The sequence below is a fragment of the Lepidochelys olivacea genome (assembly GCF_965140295.1).
Source record: "Lepidochelys olivacea isolate rLepOli2 genome assembly, chromosome: 2".
In the NCBI taxonomy this organism is placed as follows: Eukaryota; Metazoa; Chordata; order Testudines; family Cheloniidae; genus Lepidochelys; species Lepidochelys olivacea.
In genome coordinates this window covers 43,590,911-43,603,576 of record NC_140412.1, presented here as the reverse complement: position 1 = coordinate 43,603,576, position 12,666 = coordinate 43,590,911, and the positions used below count along the sequence as shown (strand labels likewise).

Genomic DNA, 12,666 nt, shown 5'->3' with positions numbered 1-12,666 from the left:
TGTTATTCTGTCTAGATACCCTTTGCGTGGCGGTCAAAGAAGGTCTGTAATCTTACTGCGTTTTTTGTGTTCATGCAGGAATGATGCTCTAGATGAAATCTGTTTCAGAATCTGTACATGCAACACTGTATGTGATGTAATGCAGGGTCGAGCAATTGGTATTCAGTTTAACCAACTATTTCTTAAACCGAACAAAGAGAAAATAGACTTTCTTCTTGAGGTAAGATGTGAGTCTTGAGACTGAAAGGACACTGTTAACTGAAAAATCTAATTTCTAACACCGTAAAATTTCTAAAACTGAAAGATTAGAGGTGAAAATGTTTTTCTCTAATTTTGAGCTTTGTACATTTCAGATGGTTCAGTATATAGACAGTCCCACTTCTGTGTTGATAGTTGACTCACTTCTTTGATTCAGGAACAGAGGTACCCATTTCTCCAAACTCTGTCAGTGAAGCTGCCAAAGTTTCCAAGTTTAATTAGACATTGCCCTGTTTATCCTTAAACAAAAAATATTTATCTTAATTTCTAAATTATGAAGAATTGTCCTGGAAAATGTATAGATCCGAGAGGAGCCAGAGAGGGGAGTAGAAGAGCATTCAGGGGAAGGAATTTGATGTCCTCCAAGACTCCTTCACTGAGCTGGGGAGGGAAGGAGAAGACAGGGAAGTGTTTTTGTTTTTTCTCCTCACAGTCCTTCAGTGGAGCTAAAGTGGGAAGCAGAGAAGTGATCAAGAAGGTTTAAAAGGTTTCTTCCCGATCCCCTAGTGCCACTCCAGGAGCCAGAGAGGGGAGCATCTAGGACAGACATGGGCAAACTACAGCCCCGGGGCCGCATCTGGCCCTCCAGACGTTTTAATCTGGCCCTCAAGCTCCTGTCGGGGAGCGGGGTCAGGGACTTGCCCCACTCCACATGGCTTCCGGAAGCAACGTCATGTCCCCCCTCCAGCTCCCACGCACAGGGGCAGCCTGGGGGCTCTGCAGTTCTCCCCCGCCCCAAGTGCTGCCCCCACAGCTCCCATTCGCTGGGAACTGCGGCCAATAGGAGCTGCAGGGGTAATGCCTGCAGACAGGGCAGCGTCAGAGCCTCATGGCCATGCCTCCGCATAAGAGCCAGAGGAGGGACGTGCTGCTGCTTCTGGAAGCTGCTTGAGTTAAGCATCACCCGGAGCCTGCACCCTTGTCCCCTCCCATGCCCCAGCCCTGTTTCCTCTCCCACCATCTAAACCCCTCGGTCCCAGCCGGGAGCACCCTTCCATGCCCCAACCCCAAATTTTGTGAGCATTCATGGCCCGCCATGCAGTTTCCATACCCAGATGTGGCCCTTGAGTGAAAAAGTTGCCCACCCCTGATCTAGTAGGAAGTCTCTCGTTCCTCAGACCTTTGCAGCGAACCATGGAGTGTATCCCTAGCAACAAGAATTAGAGGCTTCACTCCAGGTCTTCTCTACAGGTTGGAAAGAATAATGCGACTGCGGGGAAGGGGGAGTCCTCTGAACTTCCCAACATGGCCTAGTAGAAACAGTTGGAAGAACAGAAGCTGGAGACCCCTTCATAATGTAGAGAAGAAATATTGAAGAGCAGCCCTTCCGCTATACAACATCGTGGGTTACTGGAGGGAAAAAGGGAAGGTTGAGACTCTTCCCTCCAATGAGCTGGGTAGGGTCAAGGGAGGGATCTTCATTCCACCATACCCTTTCTGGAAGCCAGAGTCTGCTTAAAGTGGGAACATGATTTCTGGGGGAATCCAGAATTGGATGCCACAGAACATCTTACAGAGGTGACTTGCAAGTTCCTATCAGTACAGGTACTGATTGTTTGTTATGTGCCGATTGAAAAGGAAGACCTCCAATTTCAATACAAAAGCTTAGCTATTTTTAAGGACTGTTGAAGTGGCAGCCAACTGTCTCTCACTCTGTTTGCTGTCTCAGCAAAAACTATGCCAGTGGTTGCACAGCCAGCATGGAATCCTTCTGAAGGACGGAGTTTAATTATATTTGAAGCGAGTTAAGGAAATGGGTTTTCATTCCCTTGTTAAGTAGCTTTAGGCTTGTTGTTGTTTACCCTAAAACCATTTTTTAAAACTCACTTACCTCAGCCCCATATCTACTTTCTTCTAGTGGTTTTGTTGGTTTCCTTCCTGTTGGTTTTGACACGTGGTACTTTGTGCTATGTCCAGTATAATGCATGCTGGAGTATTTCATGGAGAATGAGTTGGCAGTCCACAAATTTTGAAGGGTTTTGTTATAATCACTTACATTAAATGCCCCTCCTACCTTTACACTTGGGATATTCAGGGTATAACCCTGTATTTTTTACAGGTAGTTAAAACTTTACAGTTTAACTTTTTAAGATGATATTTTGGGTTAAGCTAAAATTAAAACTGCTCATGCTCCCAAATCAGTAATAGCATAGCGTTTTACAAACAAAACATATGAAACTCGCAAAACTGCTTTTTGAGGTGGTTCTAGGTTTCCTGGGCAACAGTCAATAACATCATAAGCAATACTGGCAGTGTAATAAAATGCAAGAACATAAAAGAAAAGTGCCCTTTAAAGAAAAACTGTATAAATGATGGATTTCCAGCTTACTTTAATTCGACAGTCCTGTAAGGAGCACTCATATTTGAAAACACATATGGAAATCTCACATGTGATGGCCACTCACTTCAGCAGAAAGAACAAGGAGGACTTGTGGCACCTTAGAGCCTAACCAATTTATTTAAGCATAAGCTTTTGTGGGCTAAAGACCACTTCATCAGATGCATGCAGTGGAAAATACAGTAGGAAGATAAATAGATATACAGATAACTTGAAAAAATGGGGGTTGCCATACCAAATGCTAGGCAGCTCTCGAACACCACATTCTACAGGCCATTACCATCTGATCCCACTGAGGGTTACCAAAAGAAACTACATCATCTGCTCAAGAAACTCCCTGAAAAAGCACAAGAACAAATCTACACAGACACACCCCCTAGAACTCTGACCAGGGGTATTCCCTCTGCTACCCAAGATCCATAAACCTGGAAATCCTGGACGTCCCATCATCTCAGGCATTGGACCGTGACAGCAGGATTGTCTGGCTATGTAGACTCTCCTCAGGCCCTATGCTACCAGCGCTCCTAGCTATCTTTGAGACACCACTGACTTCCTGAGGAAACTACAATCCATCGTGATCTTTCTGAAAACACCATCCTGGCCACCATGGATGTAGAAGCCCTCTACACCAACATTCCACACAAAGATGGACTACAAACTGTCAGGACAGTATCCCTGATAATGTCACGGCAAACCTGGTGGCTGAACTTTGACTTTGTCCCCAAATGTGAAATAGTTATGGGTGAGGACAATGTATACCTTCAAGTCAGCGGCTCTGCTATGAGTACCTGCATGGCCCCACAGTATGCCAACATTTTTATGGCTGACTTAGAACAACGCTTCCTCAGCTCTTGTCCCCTAACACCCCTACTCTACTTGCACTACATTGGTGACATTGGACCCATGGAAAAGAAGCCCTTGAGGAATTCCACCATGATTTCAACAATTTCCATCCCACCATCAACCTCAGCCTGGACCAGTCCACACAAGAGATCCACTTCCTGGACACTACGGTACTAAAAAGTGAAGGTCACATAAACACCACCCTATACCAGAAACCTACTGACTGCTATATTTACCTACGTGCCTCCAGCTTTCATCCAGACCACACCACACGATCCATTGTCTAAAGCCAAGCTTTAAGATACAACCGCATTTGCTCCAACCCCTGAGACAAAGACAAACACCTACAAGATCTCTATCAAGCATTCTTACAACTACAGTACCCACCTGCTGAAGTGAAGAAACAGATTGACAGAGCCAGAAGAGTACCCAGAAGTTACCTACTACAGTACAGGCCCAACAAAGAAATTAACAGAATGCCACTAGCCATCACCTTCAGCCCCCAACTAAAACCTCTCCAGTGCATCATCAAGGATCTACAACCTATCCTGAAGAACAATCCCTCAATCTCTCAGATCTTCGGAGACAGGCCAGTCCTTGCTTACAGACAGCCCCCCAACCTGAAGCAAATACTTACCAGCAACCAAACAACAGAACCACTGACCCAGGAACCTATCCTTTCAACAAAACCTGTTGCTAACTGTCCACATATCTATTCAAGGGGCACCATCATAAGGCCTAATCACATCAGCCACACTATCAGAGGCTCGTTCACCTGCACATCTACCAATGTGATAGATGCCATCATGTGCCAGCAATGCCCCTCTGACATGTACATTGGCCAAACCGGACAATCTCTATGCAAAAGAATAAATGGACACAAATCAGACGTCAAGAATTATAACCTTCAAAAACCAGTTGGAGAACACGTCAGCCGCCCTGGACACTCAATTACAGACCTAAAAGTCGCAATTATTCAACAAAAAAAACTTCAAAAACAGACTCCAACGAGAAACGGCAGAACTGGAATTAATCTGCAAACTGGACACCATTAAATTAGACTTGAATAAAGACTGGAAGTGGATGAGTCATTACACTAACTAAAAACTATTTTCCCCATGCTAATTTCCCCCCTACTGTTACTCACACCTTCTTGTCAACTGTTTGAAATGGGCCATCCTGATTATCACTACAAACGTTTTTTTTTCTCCTGCTAATAGCCCACCTTAATCGTTTGGTCTGTTAAGAGTTGGTATGGCAACCCCCATTTTTTCATGGTGGGGGAGGGTCTGTGTGTGTGTGTATGTATGTATATCTTCTTACTGTATTTTCCACTGCATGCATCTGATGAAGTGGGCTTTAGCTCACAAAAGTTTATGCTCAAATAAATTAGTTAGTCGTCCTCGTTCTTTCTGCTGATACAGACTAACACGGCTACCACTCTGAAACCACTCACTTCAGTTGCTCTGATCATTTTCTTTAAAAATTTTGGACTGTGTGTAAGAGCAGCATAAAGTTTAGAAAAACGGATCTGCTGAACAAAAGCATTTAAAATCTCTCTCCTCTCAAGAGTTCCTCACAGAGATTAGTCAACTCTTCCAATGAAGCTTCCCTGAGCTATTGCAAATGTGGCCTTTAATTGTGGATGACACCTATTGCAGCCTTTGGAAGGTAGTGAGCTGTGCCTGAGTTGAATTCATGCTCTTTTGTTTCTCTTTATCACTCTGCTGCTGATTCCCAGGTCTCTATTTGTCTGCTAATGTAAGCCACTTCCTGTGCAATGAGTAGTAACTACTTATCTCAAACCTATAGCAAAAACCAGATAAAAGTGCACTGTGCACCAGCCCCCATTGATCCAGCAGCAGTCTCTATTTCCAGTTGACAATGGAAATTAATCCATTTTTGACAAATAAGCTTTATCTTTTTCAAACTGATATAATAAAATGATTAAATTGCTGATAATTAAATTAAGCATGAAAAGTTACTTAAGTTTCTGTTAATATTGGTAGGTACACAGGGGTTTTGTACCTATAGAACTGACTCACCTAAATATTTCACTTTTATCATTAATTCAGTTAAGTGGACTTGATTGTTACATAGCGGTTGCTTTTATAGTTTGCTAGATTGTTGCTTTTGCGGTGATTTTAGCAGCATAGATGATGTAATTTTCATATTTGGCTCTTACAGACACCAGCTTTAGGCTCAGGAAGGGAATTGGGTATTAGAGATCGCCATGTGATTCATTACATGCTCCCAAGTTAACCTCTTTTATAGACAGGGTTAATGATTGGCTTTCTGATCCGACTGTAACAGCAACAGTATTTGGAGGATGGGCTATATTAGATGGCTTGCCTCCCTCCACAGGGAGAGAAAATTTACATGATGTTCATTGCTGCCAGAGAATGTACAGAAAATTGTGGAAATAACTCTTAACACTGTATATAACCAATGAAAATTCAGAATTCCTAGTGATGCTTAATGATTTAACTCTTAAATTTTCTAGGTTTGTTCAAGGTCAATAAACTTAGAACATGCTTCAGAATCTTTGAAAAGAAAAATGGCAGCTTTTCTCAAGTAAGTACCTGATGTGAGACTGCTTGCACTGTGCAATGCATAGATACTATCTTGGTATGTTTAATGTTACATGAACTTGCAGGTAAAAAATTAGACAAAGAGGGCAACATTTTTCTTTTTGCCCTGTGTCCCATGCTTTCTGGTGAAGGATACTTGGATGTGGGTTCATCTAGAACTCATGGATGATTGTTTTTGAATAAGGCATAGGGGTTGGTCACTTTAGAGAAATGCATAATGCCACCTCCCCTGGGCCTGAGCGTGATGCCATCCACAGCACACCCTTGTTCCATTGCTAGAGTAGGAACTATCTCTTGGATCATTGTGAAAGTGCTCAACTGCTGCCTCACCCCAAGGGTTACATTTTCAAAATCCTGTTTATAATTAATCAGAAATACTCATGCAACACTCCATACATCACAATCAATTCTTACATAAGAACAACCATATTGGGTCAGACCAAAGGTTCATCTAGCCCAGTATATTATTTTCCAACAGTGGCCAATGCCAGATGCTTCAGAGGGAATGAACAGAACAGGTAATCATCAAGTGATTCATCCCGTCACCCATTCCCAGCTTCTGGCAAAGAGGCTAGGGACACAATCCCTGCCCGTCCTGGCTAATAGCCATTGATGGACCTATCCTCCATGAATTTATCTAGTTCTTTTTTGAACCCTCTTATAATCTTGGCCTTCACTTAGCTCGGAAAGGAGATTGAACTCTTCGCACACAAATGTGTTGCATTTAAATTTTTGTGGAAAAAATAAGCCTCTAGCCAACATAGCTATGCTGGCAAAAAAGCACAGTGTAGATGCAGCTACACCAATATAAGAGTGCTTCTGTCAACATTAGTGGCGTTATTAACCTGACAGGAAAAACTCCTTTCATCACATAAGCTGAATCTACATTAAGGGTATGTCTACACGGGGATCAAAGACCTGTGGAATGACCACGGCTGGCCCAGGGTCAGCTGACTCAGACTCACAGGGCTTGGGCTGCGGAGCTAAAAATTGCTGTGTAGACATTCAGATTCCAGTCCAAGCCCAAACATCTACACAGCAATTTTTCAACTCTGGAGCTCAAGCCCCTTGAGCTAGTGTCAGCTGACCCGGGCTGGCCACAGGGTTTTTTTTAATCCCCGCGTAGACATTCCTTGGGGACGCTACCAGCATAGCTATACTGGCAAAGCATTTGTAATATAGAGAAGGCCTTACAAAAAATGCACCTGATTAGGAATTCTGGATTCCATTCCTGGTTCTCCCACAAAAAGGGTGGATTGATTTAAACCAAAGTAATTTAAATCAGAAATTGAAATTATGACCTAAATCACCAAGTAGAAAGCCTCAATTTAAATAACTGATGTGAATCAACTTTTCCAGTAGTACTGCAGTAATCTTCTAAGGAAAGCTGCATTCTCATTGGTTGATATAACCATTAAAACACGTTGATTTAAAACTAAACCGCCTTTACACTGGATTTGGTTTGCTACCTAGGAGGGTACGCTGTAACTCTGTACATTTATTGAAGCAAATATGTAGCTTAATATTTTCAGATTATTAATATGAATTATACATATTTACTGTGTAAGAAAATGGTGACTGATTTATTGCTTATTTACGAATTAACTCTTTGCTCACGATTTGTGTCAAGCCACATTAGGATGGTAACTAGAATTTAAGTAAACAGCATATAAAATTTATTTTTATTAAGCAAAACAATCCCGTAATAGAGTACATGACCTGCTGTGCCATATTTATAGAGCTCAACCTCCAAAGTTAGGTGTTCGGCTTTTTTTTTATAAAAAAGCAGCCTTTAGGTTTTTGATAGAGGCTCTTTAATGAGAACAAAAGAATAAGCATACTGGGTCAGACCAATGGTCCATGTAGCCCAGCATCCTGTCTTCTGACAGTGGCCAATGCCAGATGCTTCAGGGCCAGTGTATAGAATAGGGCAATTTTCAAGTAATCCATAGCCTGTCGTCCAGTCCCATAATCTTGCAGTCAGAGGTTTAGGGACACACACAACATGGGGTTGCATCCCTGACCATCTTGGCTAATAGCCTTTAATGGACCTATTCTCCATGACCTCATCTAATTCTTTTTTTAACCCAGTTATACTTTTGTCCTCCACAGGTTGCCTGTGTTGTATGAAGAAGTACTTCCTTTTGTGTGTTTTAAACCTACAGCCTATTAAGTTCACTGGGTGACCCCTGTGTCACTGTGCCTCCCAACTGAGAATACCAAATTCAGGACAAACTGCTAGGGGAAAAAGGGCTGACACATCCCAAAACTGGTGGTTATCCTTCATGAGATGTACCAAACCAGCAACAAAAGTAAATTTCTGTCTCACCACGCCGGCTAACAAGAAGTCAGAAATTCATACTCCTTAGGTATTCCATTCCTAGATTCAACACCCAGACACTAGACTTAATGATGAGTGGTTATTCAAAACGAATTTCATCAAACAAAAGGGTTCTTGTGATCCCAAAGGACAAGCTACATACCCAGGTCAATATATAACTCAGATCTTACCCAATAATCACACTGTTGCCAATCCTTTAGTATCTAATATCTAAATGTTTATTTATAAAAAGAAAGAAAGGTGAGAGTTAAAATTGGTTAAAGGAATCAAATATATGCAGTAATTGCAAAGTTCTTGGATCAGGCTTGTAGCAGTGATGGAATAAACTGCTGGATTAAGTCTCTGGTTTCTTCTAAATCATTGGAAGGTCCTCAGTCCCTTGGTTAGAATGCTCCCATTAGTGTAAGTTCATAGTCCAGAGGTTTGAGCAGGAAAGAGGCAAAATGGAGATGTTCTCAGGGCTTTTTATAGTTTCTGCTAAGTGAAGGGAAGCAGATTGATCTCACTGTGGAAAATTACAGGTAACAAGATGATATTTGGAGTCGCATGGGCAAGTCACTTGTCCATGCATGATTTCACTTTGTCATAGCGGAGGCCATCACAGGGAAGTCCATTAAGTGTAGATAAACGTCTCCCATGGTCCATTGTGAGTTGTGTTCCTCGATGAGCCATTTAACTTGAATAGTCCCTTTAAGATGTGCAGGCTAAATACCTTGTGGGTGTTACCACAGGAGCAAACATTTGAAATATGGGATTTGATTTCCAGTTTTTAAAAGATGCCTTTTTGCCTCTAACTTCCTCATTTATTGTTTTACTGTGGTGTTCAGCTATGGTGGCATTTTTTGTTTTCTCTTACCGTTTTTTGGTGGGGGGAGAGGGTTGTTTTTGTGTGGAGTGTACATTTAACTTGAGCCTCTGTTACGGTGTTTTTAAAAAGCTTCCATGCCGCTTGCAGGCATTTCACTCTTGTGACTGTTCCTTTTAACTACTCTTTTAACTAGCTTCCTCATTTTTGTGGTGTTCCCCTTTTTGAAGTTAAATGTTATTGTGGTGGGCTTATTTGGTATTCCCCCTCCTGGCTCCCAGAAGGATGTTAAATTTAATTACATTATGGTTGCTATAGTCACCTCTTGGGCCACATCCTATAAGCCACTTAGGACTAAATAAAAAATTGCCTTTCCCCTTGTGGGTTTTAGGACTTGCTGCTCCAAGAAGTAGTCATTAATGGTGTCTAGAAATTATCTCTGCATCCTGTGGTGGCAAGTACCCAGTCCATATGGGGATAGTTGAAATGCCTCTATATTTTTTTTTTCTATTTCTATAGCCCCGATCTCCCTGAGGATTTCATAATCCTCACCACCATCCTGGGTAGGAGGTCAGTAATATATTCCTACTGCTGTACTCTTATTATTCAAGCATAGAATTTCTATCCATAGAGATTCTGTGTTACCGTTTGATTCATTCAAGATTTTTACAATATTTGACTGTTCTCTTTCACGTATAGTTCCACTCCCCCACCAGCACAACCCTACTGTCGTTCTTATGTATTTTGTACCCTGCTATTATGATGTCCCATTGATTATCATAATTCCACCAAAAGCATAGTTATTTTTTATTTAGATGTTTTAAGATGTCAATAAGTTTAGGCCTTAGCATATTTTGTATTAAATTCAGATTTCATTTTAAACAAGTTTATTTTTAAAAAAGAAACTTATAATTTAAATAAGTGAAAACAATCTAGTTATTTTTCTTGTAATTCATCATGGCCACAAGCTTTGTGACCTTGGACAGTCTGTTACTTTGTGTCTCAGTTCCCCATCAGTAAAATACCTTCCTTACAGGACATTGTGGAAATAGGTTTATTAACATTTGTGCTATGGCTGGATATTGCTCTGACCAAAAAAAGCCTTTAAATAAACAAACGAATCACAAAAGGGAATGAATGAAATCTTTTATCTGTAGATGGAAATAATAGCATTATTATTAAGCACAGAAAGTTATTTGAAATGTCACATGTAAGCAATAAAAACTTTTATTTTACTTCAAAGTAATCTTCCAGCTACTGACTAACTTTTAACTTACTCAGGAATATGTGTTTGAGTTTGGAAGATCTTCAGCTTGTCTTCATGATTTCCTCTCATGAGCTGTTCATAACCTTACTGAAAGATGATGAAAGGAAGCTGCTTATTGATCAAATGAGGAAAAGATCACCTCGAATCAATCTGTGCACTAAACCTGTGACTTCGTTTTATGATATTCCAGGTCTGTTTCCCAGCAAGTTTTCTAAATGCTTTAAAGTATTTCTTTTTATGGCCAAAGTGATAGTAATATTCTGATGCATGTTTAAAAAGAAAAACTTCAGACACTATTATTCCTATCTTTAGTCAATGACTGTTTGGGTCTACACTTTTACTGGGATAGCTATGTCAGTTAAGGGTGTGTTTTGTTTTGTTTTTTTCACACCCTATTCCTGCAAAGCCCTACTGTAGATGCAATTGCACCAGCAAAGAATTCCTTTTGCTGGTATAGCTTATTTCATTTGGGGAATTGGTATAAGGTATACTGGCAAAAGCACTCTTTTGTCAATATAAGCTACATCTGGGTTAAGAGGGTTTACTGGTATAGCTATACCAGCAAACTCATTCTGGTGCAGACAAAGCCTATGTAACTTAAACTTTTAGATTTTGTTTTAGACCTTCTCATCATCCTTGACTGAAAAACTAAGGGTAAGTTTTAAATTAATGCTTGTTTTTACATAATATTTAAGTAACTTTAAAGATGAGTAGCTAGATACTTGGAGAGCTTTCTCTTAATATATCAGTTTAATCTCATTTTTGCCTAATTAAGTCTCAGATTCAAATACAAGATTATTTCAGTTTTTGCAGCATTCTGTTCTATATTTAGTTATTGGGTTTGGCCCTTCTTAACTACCAAGGGAAGATAAGTCTGTGTCCATGTCTATGCTACAAACTTTGGTCAATGCAAGTTATGTCAGCATAAAGCCACCACAGTTAGTATATCATTTTGTGTATGTGCATATTTGGCTTTTTGCGTAAGTGCTACTGCACTTACCAGCAGTGCTTGTGTTAATGCATAGTGCAGTACACTATGAATAAGTGTCCCAGTGTGAAACCCACCATCATCCAATGGTGCTATCTTTTGGAAAGTTTTGGCAATGCATATTAGGGCAGAAATGAGTCACACGGGTGACTGTGAGCAAGGGATCAAATTCCCAGCATGCAACTCTCTCCATCCCATAATGTCACCTGTATCCCATAACTTTCACATCTTTTTTTAAAAATCCCACAAATCCTTACAGGCATCCTCACTGTCTGCCATCTCTGGTAGAAGCATGGAGCCTGCACAGCTCTGCTCTATTGTCCTAAGTGTTGCAAGCACAGGATGCACAATCCTCGGTATTTGCAGAGCTACTGCTGTGGGACATAATGAGAACAAATGCAAGGTTGTTGGTGACGTTTATAGAGCAGCTCTGGGCTGCTTCTGGGCTTGAGAAATGAGCATGACTGGTTGGATCTCATTGTAATGCAGATTTGGGATGACAAGCAGTGGCTGCAGAACTTTCAGGTTTGCAAGGCCACATTTCTGTATCTGTGTGCCAAGCTTGCCCCAGCCCTCCAACGCAGGGCCACTAAAATGAGAGGTGCAGTGACAGTGGAGAAGTGAGTGGCAATTGCACTGTGGAAACTTCCATTACTGGATTGCTAGTGGTCAGTGGGAAATCATATGGGAGCTGGAAAATCCTCTGCAGGCGCTATCATCATGCAAGTGTGCAAGGCCATTTAATCGTCTCCTGCTATGCAGAACTGTGACTCTCGGCAACTTGAAGGGTATAGTGGATGGATTTGCAGCAGTAGGGTTCCCAAACTGTATTGGAACAATAGACAATATGCGTATCCCTATTTTGGCACCAGACCACCTTACAGCAGATTAACTCAACAGAAACAGCTATTTTTCTGTGGTTATGCAAGCATTGGTGGATCACTGGGGATGCTTCACCGACACCAGTGTTGGCTGGTCAGGGAAGGTGCATGTCTCTTTTAACTTTAAGAACATAGGAATGTTCAGAAAGTTGAAAGCAAGCACTTTCTTTCCTGACCAGCCATTAAATATCACCAGTGGTAAATGCCAGTAGTGATCCTGGGGAATCCAACCTATCCTTTGCCCCTCTTGCTCATGAAGCCTTATATCAGTCACCTCAGAAGCAGCAAGGAAAGATTCAACTACCAGCCCTGCAGGTGCAGAATAACAGTGTAATGCACTTTTGATAGATTGAA

At 41.3% G+C, this 12,666-nt stretch overlaps 1 protein-coding gene across 1 annotated transcript in view; it reads left to right on the top strand.

The window, feature by feature from the left end:
* Window positions 1–12,666, top strand: part of INTS8 (integrator complex subunit 8) — a 76,523-nt gene that overhangs the window by 27,337 nt on the left and 36,520 nt on the right. Inside the window, exons 10-12 of the mRNA XM_084619863.1 lie at window positions 79–220; window positions 5,943–6,013; window positions 10,458–10,633. Of these exons, the coding sequence (XP_084475989.1) occupies window positions 79–220; window positions 5,943–6,013; window positions 10,458–10,633 (389 nt within the window). The remainder of the gene's footprint in view (window positions 1–78; window positions 221–5,942; window positions 6,014–10,457; window positions 10,634–12,666) is intronic.